Below are 23,678 nucleotides of genomic sequence, written 5' to 3'. Positions count from 1 at the left end.
GAGACTCCCCTTTCTGGTTTGATGGAATAAGAGGCACACTATGGAAGACTCTGGAACAGGAGCTGTGGGCAGCATATAGAAAACCATGGCCCAAGACCTGCAACTGTCCTCATCCAGCAAAGGACGAGAGCACTTGTCATACAGCAGCGAGGATGGGAATTCTGCCCAGCTCCCATGAGCTGGAAGGACATTCTTCAGTTGAGCGCTCAGAAGACAGCATGGCCCATGACTCCCTGATGGCAGCGTGTCTTGCAGAAGCACAGGATAATGAATAGCAAATGTGTGTGGGCTTCAGCTGCCGCATTACGGAATCTTCTGCAGTGAAGAATTCATACAGCATGTATGCAAATGTCAGTGGTGCTGGGGGTAATGAATTCTGCGGAGATCTGGGGGCAATCCCTCTATTAGAGGCCTACAGAACTCAACCAAAACTGGGGATCCCCCTTTATGTACCTTAAACCCATCCTTCCGGGAGAACAGACGTAATTCAGACCTAACTGGTTCTTCTCCAAAAGATGACTATCCTTTGGGCGATGTGAACAACACCCATTCATTACAAATCACTGTCAAGAGCAGATGGTTTTTATATATTTTCAAATATTTTATTACATTTTTACTTGTGTATGTGGGTAGTATGTGTGCAATATGTTGTGTATGTGTGTATGGTGTGTATATGTATGGTGTGTGTATGTATAATGTGTGTGTGTGTCCCACCAATAAATACACAGAATGGCTGAGACACAGCTGGTCTTCACACTGTTGTGCCTGTCACTTACCTGTGACTATAAGGAAATGGCCCAAATGTCCGGTTAGCACAGGAAGTAGGGCCAGACCATAAGATCTCAGGACCCACCCTGGTGACTCTCCTTCCAGTAAGCCTTAATCTCCTCAAGGACGCACAATCTTCCCAAACACATCACTAGCTGGGGACACATGAGCCTGTGGGGGCCAGTTCACGTTCTAACTACAGTGTGACTGTAGTTAGATGGCGGGGGACAGTTCTCCCTTAGGACCCGAGGAATCCCTCTGGGACTATAGAAGCCAGACACAGAGAGGAAGCCTCCAGCTCAGGCCCAGCTTCCCAGCTTGACTCCTCCATGCCCTACCACCAAAGCGCGTCTTCCGCTGTACAGACCTGACACTGAGGGCTGGGAATGACACCCACGGCACTGGTGGGCCTTTATGTATGTGGGACCCAGAGATGTCTCGTCAACTCCTAGGGGCATAGCCTAACCATGGCACTGAGATTTTCAGCCATCAGCCATATCACCCCTGGGTGGTGACATTCCCCATGTTGAGTGCCTCCGTTCAAACTCTTCAGTGGCTGGTTTCATAGATACTGTTACAAATTGTCAAGATACTCAAGGGCTTTCCATTATAAACTATTTTCAGAGGGTGGGCAGGATCTGTCCTGATGCCACAGGAGTCTGGGTGACACATGAGTGGCTTTGTCACTGAAAGCCCTCTCAAAGGGTGATCCCAGAAGCTTCACCCTTTGAGCCCCGGAGGGAGGAAGGTGCGTGGGTCTTCTCACCTGCAGTAATTGCTTGCTGATCATGTGCCCGCTGGGGAGGGGCCTTTGACTTTCTCTTGGGAGTTTCATGGTCCTCTGTCCTCTCCGGGAGGGAATGCTTTAACCCAGAGGCAATGTCCATGAAGATTTGAGTGTGCATGATTAGGGGTTCCTTCTAGCTCCTGCAGACATGTCTTAGAGGCCCCTAAACTCTGAATCCACACAGCATTCTCATGTGATTGACATCTGAGTATACTGTACACCTGGACAGCTGCACACAGCATCCTGTCTGGGCCAATGTGGCCTCTGTCTGGAGAGAAACCAGGTCTGTTTTTCGTATGTCACTCCTGTGTCTGAAGGCAAGAGCCAGAGTATTGAGAATGCAGCCGTATGAGAAGGGCATGGAGGTCATGGGATCAGAGCAGCGGCTGGCCAGCCACCCACCGGATCCCGGTAAGGGATTAAGGGACTGCACACTGGGTAGAAATCCTCTCTTCTACAGCTCAAGGCTGTAATCTTGGCACCACGGTCTCTAAGCTGATTCTATTTCTGTTCCTCGCCATTCCAGCTAGTGGAAGGATTTGGCTTTAATACCAGTCCTGGCATCCCCTAGTCTGGATGTGAGTTACAGCCTGCCCACCTCCCTTTACAGTTGTCTACACTGTCTGACTCACCGGTTGCCTTTGCTTAGGCTGGTGAGAAGAGGGGGCAGGGGAAAGCCAAGCCACCCTTGTGCAGGGGAATTAGGGAAAAGGACCCACCTGTCCATCTAGGGCAGTGTCTCGTGGGCCCGGACCATGGGCAACGTCGTGGAGGGCAAGTCAGTGGAGGAGCTGAGCAGCACCGAATGCCATCAGTGGTACAAGAAGTTCATGACGGAATGCCCCTCCGGCCAGCTCACCCTCTACGAATTCCGCCAGTTCTTTGGCCTCAAGAACCTGAGCCCCTCAGCCAGCCAGTATGTGGAGCAGATGTTTGAGACTTTTGACTTCAACAAGGTGGGTAGAGGATGGGGGCGTGACTCCTGGGGGAGGCCTCCAGAAGTGGGAACAGCTGGGGGCGTGACTCCTGGGGGGAAGCCTCCAGAAGTGGGAGCAGCTGGGGGCGAGGGCGAGCGAACGGGAGAAAAGAAGCATCCATCTCAACAGTTACTTCAGGTTTTCACCATTTGTGAGGCTGAGTCTGATTGTGGAGCCAAGGCTGGCCTTCAGCCTATGGTGATCCTCCTGTCTCGGCTTCCAGATTGCTAAAATTACAAGTGTGCGTTGCTGTGCGCAGCGTTAGCTACCAGGGAGCCTGGGCCAGTTGGTTTTCCCGGCATCTTGCTTGTTTGGGAGGTGGACCTCGACATTAGAGGTTTGATTCAGCAGATATTAAGTGTCTCCACTTTAGGCCCTGCGGGTGCAGCAGTAACAAGACCCACTTCACAGGGGAAAGCAGAGGTCAGAGGAGGAGTGCATGGCTGTTCTCTGTCCTCTTGCTATTTACCTCAGTGGCTTCCAAGACAGGTGTGAGCTCATCCCAGCTGCCTGCCACTGAGCTCCCCAAGGTGCTGGTTCTGGGTGAGTGTGAGGCTTATGCAGAGACCTCCAGAAGCTCCTTGGATGTGAGGGGTGAAGTCAGAAGGGGGTGAAGAGAGGGAGGGAGAGAGGGAGGGAGGGAGAGAGAGAAGGGGAGGGGAGGGGAGAGGAGAGAGAAGTGGAGGGGAGGGGAGGGGAGGGGAGAGGAGAGGAGAGGAGAGGAGAGGAGAGGAGAGGAGAGGAGAGGAGAGGAGAGGAGAGGAGAGGAGAGGAGAGGAGAGGAGAGGAGAGGAGAGGAGAGGAGAGGAGAGGAGAGGAGAGGAGGCAGGACACTGAGCTGCAGCCGAGGCTAAACTGGGCTGGACTGGGCTGGGCAGGCACACCATACCTGAGTCTTCTGAGTATTAGGACTGGGTACAGACTGGGACCCAAATATCTAACTCCCAACTCCCAGTGACCCTGGTTCACCTTTCCTCATGGCGGCCTGAAGGTTCAGGTGGAGAGCAAGTTGCGTCTTTCCCTAGTAACTACCCAGATGCACTGAGTGAGACTTCTGGAGATGCCAGAAGGACAGGGAAGGACAGCCTTGAGCCGTAATTGGACCTAGGTCCAGCTCATCCGCCTGGATCTGTTTCCAGGATGGGCACAGTTGGTTAAGATTTCCATTGGAGCCGGGTGTGCTGGTGCACATTGTTAGTCCCAGCACTCGGGAGGCAGAGGCGCACTGGTCTCTGTGATACCAGTCAGGACTACATAGTGGGACCCTGCCTGGGATGTGGGGAAGGCAAAGAGAGAGAGACAGAGTTGAGAGAGAAGCAGAGACAGATTTGTTGGAGCTCATCTGTCTAGCTTCCAGTTCTGCACAAGAGTCAGGTAAAATGATGGAGGTCCCCAAACCCACAGACCTGCTTCCCCACCTGGTGCTCTGTTGCTTACCATGGCCTCTCACGGGACAGGGGGTCTCTCAGCGATGTGGGGTCACACGCCCACTGTGGTCAGGGCTTCTAAGGGACACCAAGATCCTCCTGTGGTTATGTGGTTATTTAAAACTCACTAATAGGTGAGTTAAGAGGCTGGATCGGATTATGAGCTGAGGACCAGCTCAAGGGCAGAGTCCCGGTGACCGAGGGCTCTTCTGATGGGGGAGGTGAACCACAGAGCCTGAGATAGGGTGCTGAGGGGAAGGGGTCAGCAGGGTGGACACCCCGAGTGCTCCAGGGGAAGCAGTGGTCCCTCCTGGCCAGGTTGGGAGGGGCCCAGGACCTGATTTTTAAACGCACTGAGACATCCTCTCTCCACCTGCTAAGAAAGCCCTTTGGGCAGGAAGAGTCAAGCCACACACCACCCAGCTCCCCTACATTCACCTAACCCTTGTCACACGTGTGCCGTCTCTTTAGTTTCTGTCACATGTTATCTGGAACTCAATCTTTCCCCTCAAAGTTGGGAGCTGGGCTCAGGGCTCATGCTGAATCCCAGCACGTGGGAAGTAGAGGCAAGAAAATGTCCACGATCATTCTCAGCTGCACAGTTAGTTACCAGCCTGCCTGGGATGCATGAAACCCCATCCCCGCCACCAAACCCCAAATATTCTCAGCTACACAGTTACCAGTCCACCTAAGAAGCATGAGACACCATTCCCGCCCCCCCCAAGGCCCCCCAAACAACAGAAAAGTCAGTTTCTTGTCTCTACCCATGGCTCCTCATGACCATACATACCGTCCCCTGAGGCTTTGTGCTGCTGCTCCCTTGTCCTCTAGAGCAGTGGTTCCCACCTCCCTAACACTGCGACCCTTTATTACAGCTCCTCATGTGCTGACCCCAACCATAATTTTGTTACTGTTATGACTGTAACTATTTTCCAGACAGGTTTTTCTGACAGTGAAGACCCACAGGTTGAGAACCACTGGTCTAGAGCCTGCTGGCTCCCGTCTCTAAGCCTCACCAACCCACTCCCTGGTTTCCTGGTTTAAACTTTATTACAAAAATTGGGTCTGCCATTTCTGCCTTTCCTGGCCATGGCTTTCCAATCAGAGCAGCTTTTATTTTTAGGTTTTAGTTTTGGACTGGAGAGTTGGCTCCGCAGTAAGGAGCTCTTGCCAAGGACTTGGGTTCGATTCCCAGCACCCAAATGGTGCTAACAACCTCCTGTTCCAGGAGATCCAACTCAATCTTCTGGCCTCCTTGGGCAAGGTATACGTGCAGGCAATTACCCACACAGCCAAAAAATATTTTTATTAATTTATTTATTCATATTTATAAATTTAAAAATTCGTTCATTTGATTTCTTGTTTTCCTTCTTTTTTCTTTTTTTTTTTTTTTTAAGACAGGGTTTCTCTGTAGCTTTGGAGCCTGTCCTGGAACTAGCTCTTGTAGACCAGGCTGGCCTTGAACTCACAGAGATCCACTTGCCTCTGCCTCCCGAGTGCTGGGCTTAAAGGTGTGCGCCACCACTGCCAGCTGATTTCTTGTTTTCTGGTGCCAGATGTTAACTAATTCTGAGCCCCCTGGTCGGACTCTTCTTGCTAGGGTGAGTTTCGAGGGGACAGGGACTGACCTCGTTTATATGTGTGGCTCCAGCTCTAGGTCGGTGCCTGGAACATGGTAGGTGCTGGGTAAGGGTTAGTTATGTGAGGAAGTGAATACAAGAGAATCCTGAGCTTTCTGGGCCAATATGGATTTTACTTATTTTAGTTTTTGAGTCAGGGTTTCTCTGTAGTTTTGGAGCCTGTCCTGGAACTTGCTCTTGTAGACCAGGCTGACCTTGAACTCACAGAGATCCTCCTGCCTCTGTCTCTCCAGTGCTGGGATTAAAGGTGCGTGCCATCATCCACCAGGCAATAGGGATTTTATAATAAACATTAATTTAATTCAATTATTATAATGAAGAGCACAGTCAGGCATGTCGGTGCATGCTTGCAATTTCAAGACTGATCTGGCTGAGGCAGGAGAATCACCACAAGTCTGAGGCTAGCCTGGGCTGTATAACAAGACTCTCTCTCTCTCTCTCTCTCTCTCTCTCTCTCTCTCTCTCTCATACACACACACACACACACACACACACACACGAACACACACATGCACGCATGCACACACACGCACACACAGAATCTGGATAATAGCCAATGTGCCTTCCCACACCAGTTATTCAGTTACTTTGTGGGCCACACTTTCTTGACCTTGACCATTGGCATCAGCACCGGGCACTTTAATAGCCTGGCTTTGAGATGGGACACATTCCTGACCACTTACTTTCAAAGTAGAGAGAGGATAAGCAGTGTTGTTCAAATGACCGCTGAGGACAGGGGCTCATAGTCTAGGCTAGCCCCAAAGTCACTACCATGGCTGAGGATAACTTTGAACTTGTTTTTGTTGTTGTTTTTGTTTTTTGAGACAATAACAATCCTAGCTGTCCTGAAACTCTGTAGACCAGGCTGGCCTCGAACTCACAGAGATCCACCTGCCTCTGCCTCCTGAGTGTTGGGTTAAGAAACATGCACCAGGGATGGGGAGGGAAATGGGAGGCGGTGGCGGGGAGGAGGCAGAAATCTTAAATAAATAAATTAATTAATTAATTAAAAAAACTACTAAATTTAAACTCATAGATAAGTCCTAACATAATTAATAGTGGATTATTTCAATGCCATTTTCTTACCATCAGACAAGTCAACTGGACAAAAAATTAATAAAGAAATATTGGGTTGCCATGAGCAACTTTAAAAAAAAAAAGAAAGAAAGAAAGATGCACCACCACTGCCCAGCTGACTTTGAACTTGTGCTCCCCTCTTTGTGTACCCCTGTACCTGGTTTATACACCTGGTTTGGGAATCAACCCCAAACCTGAAGCATGCTCAGCCAGCACTCTGCCAACCGAGCTGCGCCCCCAGCCCTGGCTTTTGTTTATGTGACAGAGTCTCACTGTGTAGTTCAAGGCTGGCCTTTAACGGTGTCTGACCCTTCTATCTGTGCCTGGGTGCTGGTGTTACAGGTGTGAGCCACCAGACTTCATTATCCAATAGCCTAGCTTTATAGATAAAGTTTTATTAGATCATACTAGACTCATTAAGAATTACAGGGCTGGGCTATGGCTCAGTGGTGGAACGCTTGCCTAGTGTGCCCAAGGCCCTGAGTTCTGTGGATGCATCTTGGCTGGTAGACTGTTTGTGCAGCTTGCTCAAGGTGTGGGACTCAGTTCACCACATAGACTGGCTGTGATGGAGCCCACCTGTCAGCTTTGTATCCAGAAGGTGGAAGCAGGAGGATTAGAAGGTCAGTTATCCAGGCTACATGGGGACCAGCCAGGCTTAGAAACTGTTTTTTGTTGTTGTTTTTTGTTTTTTAAAGGCTTGGGTTTCTAGCCTCAGTACTATCAAACACTTGTCGTGGCTGCACCGAGATGACAGTGGCTGCTGCTTGACTCCAGGGCCGAAACGCTGGCTCACCTGACTCTTTCAAAAGTTAGTTATTCCAGTGAGAAGACCTCTGGGTACCAGATACATGAAGGAGAGGCAAACCAGGGAGGCAAAGGAGAAGCCTGCGCCCTGCCCCCACCAGTCTCTCCAGAGCATGGCTCTGCAGAGTCATTGCACCATACACAGGTCCGGCTCCTCCTTTCTGGCTGTGTCTTAAGCGTTCGTGTAAAGTTTAGAAGACCCTGTTTCAAGTTCTTCTAAATGACCAAACCTTGTCATTCAATTGTGTGGCTACATCTCTTTCAACTTCAGCTTGAGCCGGGACAGAAATGGGCAACTCCCAGGAGTGATTGTGGAATGAGATGAGCCAATGGAGATTCTCAGCACAGAAAGTCCATTGGAAGCCGGGCGATGGTGGCGCACACCTTTAATCCCAGCACTCGGGAGGCAGAGGCAGGCGGATCTCTGTGAGTTCGAGACCAGCCTGGTCTACAGGGCTAGTTCCAGGACAGGCTCCAAAGTCGCAGAGAAACCCTGTCTCAAAAAAAAAAAAAAAAAAAAAAAGAAAAGAAAGTCCATTGGAAGTGCTGGGAGAAAAGGACTAAGGGCTAGGGAAGCAAACCAGCCAGTAAAATGCTCCTCGTGCAAGTGTGAGGGTCTGGATTTATCCCCAGCCCCCACGTGAAAAACTGGATGCACAACTATAACTTCTGTAGTAAGGAGGGCGAGCAGGCCAGCTAACAGCCCAGAAATAACACACACAAATTGTGTTCATTTAAACACTGCCTGGCCCATTATATCTAGCCTCTTCTTGGCTAACTCTCATATCTTGATTAGCCCATTTCTAATAATCTGTGTAGCACCACGAGGTGGTGGCTTACTGGGAAAGATTCAGCATGTCTCACTTGGTGGCTGGATCCATCGCATCTCTCCTCACTTCCCTTCCTCCCAGCATTCTGTTCTGTCTACTCCACCCACCTATGTTCTGACCTATCAGGCCAAGCAGTTTCTTTATTAATTAACCAATGAAAGCAACAGATAGACAAATGACATTCCCACATCAAATTTCATCCCTGGGGAAGGAGTCAGAGATAGGTGGGTTCCTGGAGCTCACTAGCCAGCAGTTTAGCTGACTGATGAGTTCCAGCTCCCATGAGAGACCCTCTCTCATAAAGTGATGTGGAGAGCAACAGAGGACACCCCGCATCAACCTCTGACCTCTGAAAGTGCAGGCACAAACACACATGCACACATACACGCATGCACACACATGCACACACCACAGCTGTCCTGTAACTGAGAGGAATCATTTCACAATCTTTTACTTAAATTATTATTCTTTTTGAGATGTGTGTCTACAGTCTGATACTCACTATATAGCCCAGTCTGACTTTAAACTTGAAACAATCCCCCTGCCTCAGCCTCATGGGTTATTGGGATTACAAGTGTGTACTGCCCTGCCCATGCCATAGTCTTGAAAATTCCTATTGCCTTTCCTATCTCCCTTGAGGAAATGAGAACTCAGTGAGGCCCTGCGACTCGTCCAAAGTCATGTCTTCCCAAGAGGTGACTTTGGCCTTTTAGTTTTTCCGTTGTTTCTTTGTAACAGTAATAGAAGGTGCTTGTAAAATGTTCAGCAACACAAGAAGACAAAAAGGGAAAATCAAGGTCTCAGGGCTGGAGGCACACACTCTTATCCCAGCATCCAGGAAGCAAGGCGGGAAGATCCTGGGTTCTAGGCCAGCCTGGGCTACATAAGACCCTGTTTATTTATTGTTATACATCAATTTTCTCTCTTCTTCAAGCACTGTTGCATAGGGGCCTTGTTCCACCCTGATGGCCACCCTGGGGAGGGTATATTGAGCAAAGATGTGTGTGAAAGCCTTTGAACACAAGACAATACCATGCAAATATTCACTATGAGCCTGATCCTTATGTTGCTCAGGGTGGTCAAGGTCTTGCTGAAGGCCAAAGGCCAAACAGACCAGGGAATCTCAGAGACCATCTTGCCTCAACTGTGCCGTATCCCTGCCAGCTCCCCTTGCATGCATCCAATGACAGTGATATCATTACTGATCAGATGGCCTCCCCCCCCCCCCCCCCCCCCCCCCCCCCCCCCCGCTCTGCCTGCCATAGGTTCCTTCATTACAGCTCCAATCTGCCTGCTTGGGTCTCTCAGTTCTCAAGTTATGGCTGGAAGTGGAGGGGCAGGCACTGCCGTTCTCGCTCCTCCTTGACATGCTGGGGTTGAGCAGAGGACAGGAGCAGAGCGGCAGGGGCCCTGGAGGATTGTCCTACAAACTGGTCTTGTGCTCCTTGAGCTGGGGATATAGCTGAGTGGTAGTATGCCTGAGTGCTTGAGGCCCTAGGTTCAATCCCCAGTATGGCAACAACTTCATGTTACATATGAAAATCACGTGTTCCTCCATGATCAACACCCTTCAAGACTCAGTGGAGGTGTCACCTTCTCTTGAAAGACTGTCTGAACCCCATTCTGTCCCGCCTTTGCAGAGTTGGGGGATGATGCCTTGTGATGGCATAGGCGTCTTCCCCTGCCCCCAAAGGGACTTTGTACTGGTCATATGAGGAGTAATCCTGGGCTGGAGAGATGGTTCAGTGGTTTAGAGCGCTTGCTGCTCTTCCAGAGGACCTGAGTTCACTTCCCAGCTCCATGTGGGCAGCTCATGGCTTGTAACTCCAGCTCCAGGAGATCTGACCCTTGTGCATCTGCACTCACATGCACACATGCACACATGCACGTGCATGTGCGTGCACGTGCGCGCGCGCGCGCACACACACACACACACACACACACACGAGAATAGATGCTGGAGAGGCGGCTCAGTGACTGATGTGTGCTGCTCTTTCAGAGGACAGAGTTTAGTTCCCAGCGCCAACACCAGGGTACTCACAGCTACTCCAGGGGCTACGCTCTCCTCTTCTGACCTCCAAGGACACCCACACATACAGCAAACACTTACACAGACACAGACACACTAATAAAAATAAATACACCTTTAGAAATTTACTTGTCTTTGTTTTTTTATTTTTTATATTTTTTTTATTTTTTGGTTTTTCGAGACAGGGTTTCTCTGTAGCTTTGGTGCCTGTCCTGGAACTAGCTCTTGTAGACCAGGCTGTCTTTATGTGCTTTGGTGTTTTGCCATGGGTGTCAGGTCCCCAGGAACTAGAGTTACAGACAGTTGTGAGCTGCCACGTGGGTGCTGGAAATTGAACCAGGTCCTCTGGAAGAGTAGTCAGTGCTCTCAAACGCTAAGCCATCTCTCCAACCCAATAAATAAACTTTTTAAAGAAAGCAAACAGAGCTGGGTGTAGTGGCACACACCTTTAATCCCAGCACTCATGAGGCAGAGGCAGGCGGATCTCTGAGTTCGAGGCCAGCCTGGTCTACAGAGGAGTTCCAGGACAGACAGGGCTACACAGAGAAACCCTGCCTCAAAATAAAACCAAAAAAGAAAAAGAAAGGCAACAATAAACAGCATGCGCTGACTTCCTGTGCTCTGCTGTGCTTGCTGCTCAAGCTGCAGGAGCTCGTTTCAACCAAAGCAATCCTGGCAGTGGGAACCACACTGCCTCTCTTCTACAGAGGAGAGCCATACAAGTCTTTTGTCCCACATCCTAAAACTCCGAGATGGCCAAGAGGCAGGATGCAAACCCGCACCTCCAACACCTCACTCCTGCAGGACAGGGTGACTGTTTCACTGAGCCCCGAGTTCTCCCAGTCTTTCTCAGCACACAACAGGGCTCAGTGGAGCTTGAAGCCAAGAGGAAAGAACCAAGCCAGCAACTCAAGAGCTCTCCCGAATGAATCACGATTCCAGCCCTGCTCTGCCTTCTCCCACCTGCTTAGGCTTGAGAAGGGTCCCTGTTTGGGAATCAAGGGGAAGCAGGGGGGTGGATCTGACAGGTTTGATTGACAGCCTGAGAGGAAGATGAGAGGCAGGCAATGCTGAAGTCTCCAGAAGGACGGATATTGGTGGTACAACGAGCTGGCTTCAGCTCCCTTCTGCTTAGCATCTGAAGGCTTTTGGATGCGGGGTGGGGGTGTGAGGAGGATGGATGTGGGGTTCTGACAGAAGCTGGAGGGGCTCTGAGTAGGGTGGGCGGAGATCTCTAGTGCTTAGCCCACCTTCCCCCTCTCCCCTCCGGCAGGATGGCTACATTGACTTCATGGAGTACGTGGCTGCCCTCAGCCTGGTCCTCAAGGGCAAGGTGGAACAGAAGTTACGCTGGTATTTCAAGCTCTACGACGTGGACGGCAACGGGTGCATAGACAGGGATGAGCTGCTCACCATCATCCGGGTAACTCCAGGTGCAGAGGGCTAGACCAGTGGTGCGCCGAGGGTAGCCAAGGGCGGGTGCCCGGGCTGAGAGCGCCAGGATAGAAACGAGATGGGATTTGGGACCGAGGGATGACAGCTTTCTCACCAGCTGCATGATCTGGACCTCAGTTTCCTCACTGGCACTAAGGCATTGCTAAGCCTCCACTCTTTACGTGTGTGGGTGTGTATTGTGACGTTAGAGCAGGGTGTCAAGTGTCTTGCTCTGTCCTTCTGTCTTCTTGAGACAGGGTCTGTCACTGGAGCTAGGCCCCAGCAGGCCTCTTGCTCCAGCCCCACGGTGACCACACCTGACTTTTTACCTAGGCAGCAAGCACACTTTTACCACCACCTTAGCATTTGTTTTTTTGTGAGTCTCAGTATGTAGACCAGGCAGGCCTGGAACTCACGGAGGTCTGCCTGTCTCTGCCTCTGCCTCCCCAGCACAGAAATTAAAGTCATGTGCTGTGCCACCGCGGTACCTAATGACAGTATTTTTTTTATATTTCTTATGGTTTATTTAACTTTATTTTATGTGCATTGGTGTGAAGGTGTCAGATCCCCTGCAACTGGATCTTCAGATAGTTGTGAGCGGCCATGTGGGTGCTGGGAATTGAACCCGGGTCCTCTGGAAGAGCAGTCAGTACTCTTAACCACTGAGCCATCTCTCCAGCCCCCTTAATGACAGGATCTTAAATTGTAGTGTAGACTGGTTCACAACTACTTGGCCGTATTGATCTCGAATTTGAGGCAATTCTGCCTCAGTCTCCCAAGCGCCTGAGGCCACTCTGAACCGCTCTTTGAGTTCTGACAAGTTCACTCTGCTGCCGCCCCCACCACGGAGACGGATCCCCTCATTTCTGTCTGTCCTCCCAGGCCATTCGAACCATTAATCCCTGGAGCGATTCATCCATGAGCGCCGAGGAGTTCACAGATACCGTGTTTGCCAAGATCGACATCAATGGGGATGGTGAGGGGGCCGAGGAGGGGTTCCCCGCGGGTTGGCGGCATCCCTGAACAGGGGAAAGAGAGGAGAAGGAAAGGGGACCTTCTGCTGGTCGCCTCCCCTACCCACCTTTGCTGTGGCTCAGAACTGGATTTTAGGGAAACCTGCAATATATCTTGGGTTCTAGACCAATGCTCCAAAGCTGGCTCTGTCCCTGCTCTTGGCAAGCATCTAGCTCTGAGCCCTGGGCTACTGAGGCCTCATCCTGCGAATCCGTTTTTCTCCATCCCAGGGGAACTGTCTCTGGAGGAGTTCATGGAAGGCGTCCAGAAGGACCAGATGCTCCTGGACACGCTGACCCGAAGCCTGGACTTGACCGGCATTGTGCGCAGACTCCAGAATGGTGAACAGGAGGAGGAAGACGCTGGCGACCCCGTAGCGGAGGTTGCAGGCTGAGCCTTACTCTGTGGCTTCTGTATGCTGAGGGTTGGCCCGGTGTGGTGCCTGATGTGATGGTTTTGTTCTTGTCTTAGCATTACATAGAATCTCCTGAACTCAGAGGCTCCGCTTCTTTCTTTGGGTGCATAGTGCCAGCAGGGGGAGCAGTAGCGTGGAGATGAGAGCCCCACACAGAGAATGGGCCTTGGTTCCTCCTTCCTGCTTGGTACTTTCTGGTGGTTTCTGCCGATCTGATGCCTCTCTCTGGACTCGTCATATTTTCTTGCCCAGCTTCCCCGCTGTATTTCCCAGGCCACTTCCTTCTGGGTGCGGGAGCTCTGAGGGAGCTCCTGGACTCTGAGGGAATCCTGGCATCTGCTGACACAGCTTCAGGCAGTCACACCTTGCCCTGACCCTGAAGCTTGAATGTGTGGCTTCAAGCGATGCACGAACATTATTGAGCATCTAGTGTCTGCCAGTGTTAGACGAAGCATCCTCCAGCCATGCCTCATCCACCTCCATGATTTGGGGGAACAAATCTCTTTTCCTAACTGGGATGCTGTTCACGTTTTCTATGGACCGTTTTTTATCTAAGTGATTTCTAAAGGAACCTTTATAGCAACATCCTAGGAAATAGGAAACCCCCAAGGGGCTGAGAGACGGCTCAGCAGCAAGAGCTTGTTGCTCTAGCCGAGGACCTAGCACCCACATGGCAGCTCACACACATCTGTAACTCCAGTCCCGGGAACTGTATACCCTCTCTGGCCTCTGTGGACAACGCACATGTGCATGGTGCACAGAGATATGCAGGCAAAGCACCCATGCACATAAAATAGAAATAAGAATAAACAAAACAAAAAGAATCACCTGAAGTTCAAGCTGGGCACTATGGTGCACACCAGTGATACCAGTACCCAAGGGACTGAGGCAGGGGGATTGACATGGGTCTCAAGCTAACAGGAGCTTCCAAAACTATCTCAACTGCCCCCAAAAGGAAAACAAATAATACCTCCCTAAGGAACAAAAAAAAAAAAAAAAAAAAAACCCTGGGCTTATTGGCTCATACATGTAATCTTAGGACTCTGGAGCTGGAGGCAGGAGTTCTGGCTAGCCTGGGCTATAGAGTGAGCTCCAGGCTAGCCTGAGCTACAGTGTGGGGAACCTTTCTCAAACAAGCGAAGAAACTTCCCTCAAGGTCAGTAAGTTAGCTTACTTTATTTTAACATAAAAGCGCATCTACTCAGGGTAAAGCCAATAACCCATCAGGCTTGCCAGGGGGTCACTGTCTGAGAGTGATCCCGGTTCCACTTCCTGTCCCCCAAGGTGCCTTCCCCAGCTGCACTGATGTGAAGGGCAGAGGAAGGCAGGAGGGCTAACCAGGGAGGTCCCAGGAAATCTAGCTTCTATATTGGGGTTGCCGTCTATATGATAATCTAGGAACTGCCTAGTTAGCTTGCAGGAGGTTAGGGGTCCAACAGCAGTCGGAGGTAAAGTCCAGCCTGGAACCCCAATGCATAGGTGCCTGGTTCTCCCCAGAGATGAAGAGAGGGTGTCTCCATCCTTAAGGAGGCATGTGGACTTATGGCTAGAAGTGGCGGCAGGCTCCCGCTGGAGATGGGGTGAGGAGGAGGAACTGGGGAGTAGCACCCATCTGAAAACCCTTTGTTAAGCTCAGCAGGCCTCCAAGAGCCGGAGGCTCACAGAAGTAACTGTCTGCTGCCATCTGCCCTTGTCAGCCCTGGGGAGGACATCCTGGGGAGGAGTCTGCTCGGGTAGTGGGGCAGTCACGATCCTTCCACATCCTTACTCTCTTCTGACTGCTCCCTACCTAAGTCTTTGCCTCCCACCTCCCCTCCCCTCCAGCCGCCCCCGTTCCCACTGAGAACACCTAAAGATTAGAGAGAGCCCCATGTCTCCCAGCTAAGGCCCAGCTCTTCCAGGAGCAGTGTAACTGAGTTCCCCTACAACGCTAGGAAATCTTGAGAATGGACTGAACCCCGTGGGCTTCTCCAGCCCAGCAGCCATGGCTCATCCCCTTGTTTTCCCACACCAAGTCGGGTATCAGGAAGTCCACACCAAGCAAGAGTGGGCCTGAGCCAACTAGGCCAAGGGCCTCCTGATACTTTGAAAACCTGGGGGACCCCGGAGGTTTGGAAGAGTCCCCAGCCCCTCAGAACATGGCACTTCTCCGCCTTTGCTGAGTGATCCAGCCACCAGGGTTGACATCCATCTGCAGCATCTTCATCACCCACTTGTCACGACGGGCGCCTTCAATGAACTCAGTCAGAGACAGCTGGCCTGAGCAAGGTGGGAGACATGGTCACAAGGAGAGGGAAGCCGGGCATGGGCTGGGAAGGCCCTCCTACCTCCTCCTCCCTGCAAACCAAACCGATGTCTCGGATTCGAAGCCTGTGGCTTGTCAATTCTGCGTCTAGAGGAGTCTCTTGTAACTCATAAGTTGTACATGCATACGTGTGTACGTGTGTGTGCATGTATATGCTCACACTCAAGCATGCATGCATATGGAAGCCAATTTCTGGTGTCTTTCCTCAGGCACCAACTACTTTCTTCCCTTTTTTTCTTTCTTTTTCTTTTTTGAGACAGGGTCTCACTGTGTAGCCCTGGTTGACTTGGAATTCACTACAGAGCCCAGCCTAGCCTTGAATTCACAGCCTCCTGCCTCTGCCTCCCTCACACCATCATCATCATCATCACTATTGTATAGGGATTGGGCGGGGCACACATGCTCACCACAGTGTGGATGGGAAGGTTAGGGGACAGCCTGCAGTGGTTGGTTCTCTCCTTCAACCAGGGATTTAATAATGTAGGTCATCAGGTTTGGTGACAAGTGCCTTTATCGACAGAACCATTTCTCTGGTATCTTTTTATCTTCAAAAAAAATGTATTTAGGTCTGGAGAAACGGCTCAGTGGTTAGGAGCACTGGCTGCTCTTACAGAGGACCCAAGTTCAATTCCTAGCAGTCACATGGTGGCTCACAGTTGTCTGTAACTCCAGTTTCAGGGGGTCCAACACTCTTTTCTGGGGGGTCATTGCACACACATGCTGCACAGACATACATGCAGGCAAAACACTCATGCACATAAAGCAAAATTAAAATAATTACTGTTACTTTCAGGCTCAGCCTCTATCAGCCACCCTCAGAAAAGCTGTACCCCACGAATGGGTGCCCCTTGTCATCTTTCCCCAGCTCTCTCTCACCGTCTCCATTCTCGTCCACCAGGAGGAAGATCCTGTCCACGACCTCCTCCGGCGTGAGCAGCTGGCCCTGCTGCTCCGGGTCCAGCTCTACTCGGCAGGCCTTCTTCAGCTTGTAAATCGCCTGCCAGAGAGAAAGAGCTAGGCTCCTCTGACAGAGCCTCAGGGGCCTGTGTCCCTTAGTGCCGCCTCCCTATTGCTGGCCTCCTAGTGTCTCCTAACCCAGATACCATTTGACACTAGCTAGAGCCATCTGGGGAGAGGGAACCTCAACCGAGAAAGCACCTCCAGTGGGCAAGTCTATTGGGCACTTCAGCAGTTTCAGGATTAAGGATAGATGCAGGGAGCTCACTGGCAAGCCCACTTAGTGGAACCCAAGAGCTTTAGAATGAAAGACTGTCCAAAACAAATAAACAAACAAATAAACACAGAAAACGTGGCAGGGCTCCAGTGATGGCTTGGTGGTTAAGAACACCGGCTGCTCTTCCAGGGGACCGGGCCTGGATTGTCAGGACCCACGTGATGGCTAACAACCCCCTGTCACTCCAGTTTAGACCTGACCCTTCCTCTGGCTCCTGAGGGCACAACACACAAGTGGGCACCACTGTACTGTACACGCAGGAAAATCACCCATACACATAAAATGATAAAACAAATAGATTACGGTGCACGTTCTCCCTACCCCACAAAAAGAAACAATTTTGATTTTTATTGACCTCATTTTTTTATGTTAGTTGATTGGAACTGTCAACTTGATTGGGTTGAGAGACGCCTAGAAGGTTTGTTAATCATACCTTCATGTAAGGGAGGTGTTTCCTAGAGCCACGCAGATCAAAAGGGCTCTGACAGAATGAACGGCTTAGCCTGCAGATGGACACAAAACCTGACAGCTATGAGAGGAGGATCACGGGAGCTTGGAGGACCCGTGTCTAGAAGGGGGTCTTTGCCTGGTGCCCCTCGGCCTGACTGCGTCCTGGCTGCCTGGCTGCGTCCTGGCTGCCGTGGTATGAGCAGCCTCCCCATTGCAAGGCATTGTGTCTTGCTGACAGACAAGAGGACGGAGGAGTGAGACTTCCGGATCGTGACCCAATCCGGCCCTTCCTGCTCTAAATTCCTCCCTCAAATGCAGCAGTGAGGATTTTGACTCCAAATTGTTCTCTCATGCACTTGTTTTCTCTCCTTTTATGACAGCGTCTTACTCTAGCCAAAGCTGGTATGGAATTCCCCACACAGGGCTCTGGCCTCGAACTTGGACCTTCATGCTTAAGTCTCCTGCGCGCTGAGACTGCAGCGTGAGCTTTGCTTTCTACCTTATTCATTTCTTCTTTTTAAATTTTTGGGTTTAATTTGCTCTTTTTAATTTCTGTAGGTGGCTTCTTAGGTCATTGGTATTTCTTGTTTTCTTTTCTCAAATTGAATTTGTTATTCTTACCGTCACCCTTATTGTGTATGTGTAAGCAGCGTGTGCGTCAGAGGGTGAGCACATGTGTACCACAGCGAGCGAGTGGAGGTCAGGGGACAACTTCCACACCTGTCCTCTTACTCCACCGTGAGATCCCAGGGGTTGAGTTTAGGTTGTCAGGTTTGGCGGCAACCACACAGCCGGGACATTTTGATGACCCCAGATAACACATTGTGAATGGTTTCATCACTTCTACTCCAACTCAGTGCCAGGTGGTTCCCTGTTGAGCAGGACACCAGGCCCAGAAGTGAGAAGAGGGTGGGGCGCTCTCACGGGCAGATACTGACCTCCACAATGTCCAGGAGCTCTAGGCGGTCGATGCAGCCATTGCGGTCCTTGTCATAGATCTTGAAGGTCCACTTGAGCTTGTGCTCCAGGGTGCCCCTCAGCACGAGGTTCAGGGCCGCCACGTACTCCAGGAAGTCGATGGTGTTGTCCTGCGTTGAGTGTGGATAGTGTTGAGGCTGCAGATCTCGGCTTCACCGCCCCGCCCCCAGGGAGCAGGTATGAGTCCCACTGACTCTGTCCCTGGACTCCAACAGGGCTCTGTGTCATGGTGCACACTGTTCCTCACCCCGGGACCCTGTCATTCTCTGCCTCACCCTTCTGTGTAGCTGGGATAGCAGCCCCGTGCCACCAGGTCTAGAGAAATGTCCCTCATCATCTGTCCAGAATTTTCTATTTCCATGATGACCTCTGTGCTGTGTGAGGCACATTCTGGCACAGCTCCCTCCTGGTACAGCCTCCTCCCCTGTGAGGTCATAGAAACTCTGGGACCATTTCTGGGGCACCTCTGGTTGGGGTTAATCTCATCTGTGCATAGATCAGCAACAATTATCCACTGTAGCCGGAGATGGATGAAAACACCCATATAGTCGGTACAGGCTGGAGGCACCTGGGGGAGTAGCTGCTCTGGCTCTCCCTGGCTCCGCTGCACCGTGCACTGGCCCGGCAGCGGCTACACAGGAAGTCCAAACTGGTGCCTGTGCGGCAGGCCTGTCCAGGCAATACGGCCTTGAAAGGTCTGCAAGCAAACAAAGCGAATCCGGACTAACAAGAGGTGGCTTCAGCTGTCCCTTACATTTTTTTTTTGTAGATTTATTTATTTTGTTTTACATGTTTGAATGTTTGCCTACATGTGTATATGTATACCGCATGTGTGCCTGGTGCCCATGGAGGTCAGAAGAGGGGCACTGGATAGCATGGCACTGGACTTATGGATGGTGTGAGCCACTATGTGGCTGCTGGTAATCAAGCCTGGGTCCACTGAACTTCGAGCCATCTCTCCAGCCCCCATTCTCCTTTTATAAAATTCCAACCGCCAGGCTACTCTCAAGAGAGAAGAGGAGGGCAGAGATAGGCGGCTGAGGCAGGGGGATCTTGACTTTTAGGCCAGACTGGGCTACATAGGGAGACTCTGTCTCAAACGAGCTGGAGAGATGACTCAATGGTTAAGAGCATTTGTTCTTGCAGTGAACCTAGGTTCAGTTCACAGTACCACAGGACAGCTCACAACCATCTATGACTCTGGTTCTAGGGAATCAGGTGCTCTCTGACCTCCCTGGGCACCAGACACACACTGCACTAATCGGCAAACAAGCAGGCAAAACTCTCACATACAAAAAATAAAACAAATCTAGAAATAACAGCAAAACTCCCAGCCCTCTGAGTAGGAACACTGGACCAGGAGTTAAGACTTGACCTTGGGCAAATAGGCTCACTTTCTTGGGTTGGATGTTTGTTTGGAACGGGGTCTGTCTGTGCAGTTTGCCTTGGCTTCACACTAGACTGCTTTCCAGGACTGGATGGCTGCACACACCCCCACCCCCACCACCAATGTATCAGCCCTCAGAGCTCTTGTAGACCAGGCTAGCCTCGAACTCACAGAGATCCGCCTGCCTCTGCCTCCCAAGTGCTGGGATTAAAGGCGTGCGCCACCACCGCCTGGCTCTCACTCAAGTTTTTTCATCATTTAATTTAGATAAAAAACCACAGCCCTCCCTGGTGAGGCTCCTTCAGCCTTGAGGAGATGAGGAGGAGGTGGACCTGTGAGGGCTGAAGTTGGCTCTGGGCCCTGTGGTGTTTCGTGACTGATCTCAGCAGAAGAGGCTCCATTGCTCTGAAATTGCTGAACCCTTCACCCTCTGACTGGGACTAAGAGTGGCCTTAGACCTCATGTGGCATCCATCGAGCCAGCTTGGCACAAGTTCTTCAGATTACAAAAACAAGATGAACACTCCCTAGGGAATGGCACCTGAGATCCATCTCTGGCTTCCAAATGTATGCATGAACATGCACACACACACACACACACACACACACACACACACACACATATAAATTTTAAAGCCTGGGGCACTGGCGAGATAGCTCAGAGTATAAGAGCACTGGCTGCTCTTCCAGAGGTCCTGAGTTCAATTCCTAGCAACTACATGGTGGCTCATAACCATCTGTAATGAGATCTGGTGCCCTCTTCTGGCCTGCAGGGATACATGCAAGGCAGAATATTGTATATATATAATAAATAATAATATAATGTATAATATAATTAATATATAATATAATAAATAATAATATGATAAATAATTTTTTAAAAAATTTTAAAGTCTGATTACCATGTTGCATTATATAATTTAGTATCTTTTAGCTGCTGGTGCCATTGAAGGGCTTAAGGAAACTGGGATTTGATTCCATGAATTAAAGCGTTGAAAAGGAGAGAGAAGGCTCAGCAGTTAAGAGCACTTACTGGTCTACCAGAGGACTGCGTTTTTGGATACCAGAATCCTCACTGGGCAGCTCACAAACACTGGGGCTCTCAGGTATCTGACGCTCCCTTCTGGCCTCATGGATGTGCGCGTGCAAACACACACACGTGCACACACACACACACGTGCACACACACACAGTTAAAAGGGGCTTTTGCAACCACCTACCCACCTCCCTTCAGTGTGAAGCTCCTTCCAGCATCACAACAGGGAAGAACTGGGCAGCCTCCGTCTGGAGGACCCTAGCAAGGGGTGCGCTCATCTTTGCTAGGATGGCCTTGGGACATCTCAGTCCCTGTGTTTAGAGCAACAGGGACCCTATGGGGTTTGAAAAACCGTGTTCTGTTGTAGTTCTTCTGCCCCAAATGCACAGAGAAGGCTCAGGCGATGTGCCAGTGACCTCTGCCTCTGAGGAAGAGGATGTCGAGAGCCAATGAGAAGAGGGGAAAGGACAAACGACGGGAGAGAGAGGATCTGGGGAAATGGTGAGGTAGAAAGGCAAGGAGCATGGATAGGGAAGCGGGAGAGTCTGAGGGGCTCGAGGGTGGGAAGGTCACAGGTCCCCCTGCAGGGCTCCTTACCCCGTTCTTGTCGAAGGCTCGGAACATGCCCTCCACGTACTGGCTGGCCTCCTCATTGCCCGTGACCTTGAAGAAGCGCTTGAACTCGTGCATGAAGAGTGTACCGCTGGGACATTCAACCACAAACTTCTTGTACCACTCCTGCAGCTCCGCCACGTCCATCTCCCCATCAGCCTCCGCCTGCTCCCAGCTGAACTGCTGACCCATTTCGGCTTTGTGAACTCAAAAGGCCCCGTGTCTCCTCCAAGGCCTCTGCTGACCTTAGGCGCCGGCCCTCTGCCTCCGTTGCCTTGGTTAGCCCAGCCCTTTCATGTCTCAGGGAAACTGAAGCTGATTGGTAGTGAAGGGACCTCCAGAAGGGGCGCAGCCCAGGTCAGCTTAGCTGTGTAAGACCATTAGAAGATTCCCGGAGTGCCTGACCTCCATATGGCTAAGCTTCCTCCGCCTTGCTCCTCCACAGGTTTGGTGAGAGACAGCAGTCTATAAGAACTCTGGGGTTTTCTTGGTCCCACCAATGTCCGTGGCTCTCTCACAGACCGCGCCTGAATCTTGGGGTTTTCATTTTCCAGTTTAAAGGACAAATGCTTCTCCCCAGCCAGCATTCAAGCGCTGAAGCGACCCCTCCCATTCCCTTCCAAGCACTACAGACCGGCGGACCTGGGAGTGTGAATCTTCAAGCATCTTATGTTGAAGTAGCTTATATTAAAGACCACATGAACCTGCTTTGGAAGCAGTTACATATTCATTGTGTTGATCAACTATATATTTTCATTATACACAGAATCAATTACATATTCATTGTGCACGACTATAATCCTGGCACTGGAGCGGCAAGGGGATCTTGAGTTCAAAGCCACTCTGGGCTGCCCTATTGACACAGGAAGACAGACCCCCCCCCCACCCCCCGAGCAAGCTATCTTTTAGATTCTGTTTTTATTTATTTTTTGAGACAGGTTCTCACACAGCAGCTCTGGCTGTCCTGGAACTCAATCAGGATGACCTTGAGCTCACAGTGACCAGCCTGCCTCTGCCTCCAGTGCAGGGATTAAAGGTGTAGACAGCCACGCTTGGCTAGATTTTCTCTTTATTTTATGTGAACAAGTGTTCGTTTGTATACATGCATGTATGTGCTTCACACGCAAGCCGTGTTTCATAGAGGCCAGAAGAAGGTGTCGGTTCACCTAGATCTGAAGTTACGTTCAGTGTAATCTGGGTCCTCTGCAAGAGCAGCCAATGTTTTGATTGCTGAGCCATCTATCCAACCCATGTGCTTCTTTATTTTTAAAAAGATTTATTTTTGTTATTTTAAAATTGTGTGTGTGTGTGAGAGAGAGAGAGAGAGAGAGAGAGAGAGTCTGAACTCAGGTCCTCTGCAAACACTGAGCCCTCCCTCCAGCCCGCCACAAGCTATCTTTAAAGCAGGGCTTGGGTGATGGCTGGGAGAAGCATTGTGATCCCACCTTCCACGGGCTTATTTTGGGGTTGCTGATGATGTGCGCAGGCCTGACCTCATCTCTCAGCGATCTTTGTCACCTGACACCCCAGTTTCTTCAAATCTCACCGTTCAGTCCCTGTGTGGGAACTACTTCCATGTTGTCCTTTCTCGGACTAGTGACACTTTCTCCCACAGCCCACATTCCTGTGGGTCTAAGGCTAGTGTTCTCCTCAGACCCCACTGCTGCCTTCAATGGCCCCTTTTCTCCCTCAGACTGTCCGTCCCAGGGCTGGAGAGGACAGATAGCGGTTCCGAGTCCTTTCTACTCTCCCAGATAGACTGGGTTTGGCTCCCAGTACCCCCCCACACTGATCCTCCACAGCTGCCTGTGGATCCGGTTCTAGGGGATCTGACGCCCTCTTCTGGTCTCTGCAGGCACCTGCACTCACATGGTGCACATGTAGACCAGCATAAATAAAAATCAATATTTTAAATATCTGTCCTGCTCTGCTTTCGTTTTACTCCTTGTTACTGTCCCTGAACAGTAATGTCCCTGCTTGTCCCCAGGCAGCATGTCCGTAATTTCAACAGCCAAGTGAGGACTGACCACCCCCCACACTAGTTCACATGTCCTTGGCCCCCTTAGTTGTGTTTTGTTGTTGTTTATTTAGCTAATTAACTTATCTTGTGTCTGTGTGAGGACAGGTGCGTGAGGTCAGAAGGCATTTCCGGGAGTCTGTTCTCTCTTTCTACCTTGCTGAGTCAGGGTCTCTCTTGTTGCTCTGCTTCCAGCTCCCGTAAATTTCCAAATGATCCCCCTGTCTTCACCTCCCATCTCGCAGTGTGAGGGCAGCTTTGGCTGTGGGTTCCAGGGACTTCACTCAGAGCACCAGCAACTAGCCCTCTCGCCTACCGAGCTGTCTCCCTGCCCTCCACCCCTTAACTGTAAAAATCGCCTCCCCATTCACCTGTGGGCCAAACAGCGGTGGCCTCTGGGAATTTGCTGTGCAGAGTTTCCCAGGTGTCCACTCCTAGCAAGCTGACTCAGGGAC

General features: G+C 50.8%; 2 protein-coding genes across 2 annotated transcripts; one reads left to right on the top strand and one right to left on the bottom strand.

The window, feature by feature from the left end:
* The first annotated feature begins 2,310 nt into the window (after positions 1-2,310).
* Guca1a (guanylate cyclase activator 1A) lies at positions 2,311-13,184 on the top strand. The gene is made up of 4 exons (XM_050122878.1): positions 2,311-2,511; positions 11,616-11,765; positions 12,659-12,752; positions 13,021-13,184. The coding sequence occupies exons 1-4, from the start codon at positions 2,311-2,313 to the stop codon at positions 13,182-13,184; spliced, it is 609 nt and encodes a 202-aa protein (XP_049978835.1).
* A 1,232-nt stretch (positions 13,185-14,416) lies between these two features.
* On the bottom strand, positions 14,417-21,398 carry Guca1b (guanylate cyclase activator 1B). Its single transcript, XM_050122875.1, has 4 exons — positions 21,192-21,398; positions 18,133-18,282; positions 16,387-16,507; positions 14,417-15,464 (listed from the first exon to the last, which is right to left on the bottom strand). Exons 1-4 carry the CDS (start codon positions 21,396-21,398, stop codon positions 15,337-15,339), a joined length of 606 nt encoding a protein of 201 aa, XP_049978832.1. The 3' UTR covers positions 14,417-15,336.
* Positions 21,399-23,678: the final 2,280 nt, after the last annotated feature.

This window comes from Alexandromys fortis, unplaced genomic scaffold, assembly GCF_014885135.2.
Source record: "Alexandromys fortis isolate MF-2015 unplaced genomic scaffold, M_Fortis_MF-2015_v1.1 scaffold_212, whole genome shotgun sequence".
NCBI classification, from domain to species: Eukaryota; Metazoa; Chordata; class Mammalia; order Rodentia; family Cricetidae; genus Alexandromys; species Alexandromys fortis.
Note: the sequence above shows the minus strand (reverse complement) of the source record. Positions and strands in the feature narration are given on the sequence as shown.

Bases quoted from the DNA above. Each gene is read 5' to 3' on its own strand.
- Guca1a (XM_050122878.1), top strand. From the start codon at position 2,311: ATGGGCAACGTCGTGGAGGGCAAGTCAGTGGAGGAGCTGAGCAGCACC. The intron at 2,512-11,615 runs GTGGGTAGAGGA...CCCCTCCGGCAG, and splicing joins AGACTTTTGACTTCAACAAG to GATGGCTACATTGACTTCAT. The intron at 11,766-12,658 runs GTAACTCCAGGT...CTGTCCTCCCAG, and splicing joins AGCTGCTCACCATCATCCGG to GCCATTCGAACCATTAATCC.
- Guca1b (XM_050122875.1), bottom strand. From the start codon at position 21,398: ATGGGTCAGCAGTTCAGCTGGGAGCAGGCGGAGGCTGATGGGGAGATG. The intron at 16,508-18,132 runs GTCAGTATCTGC...TCTCTCTGGCAG, and splicing joins AGCTCCTGGACATTGTGGAG to GCGATTTACAAGCTGAAGAA. The intron at 15,465-16,386 runs GTGAGAGAGAGC...CACCTTGCTCAG, and splicing joins GGTGGACGAGAATGGAGACG to GCCAGCTGTCTCTGACTGAG.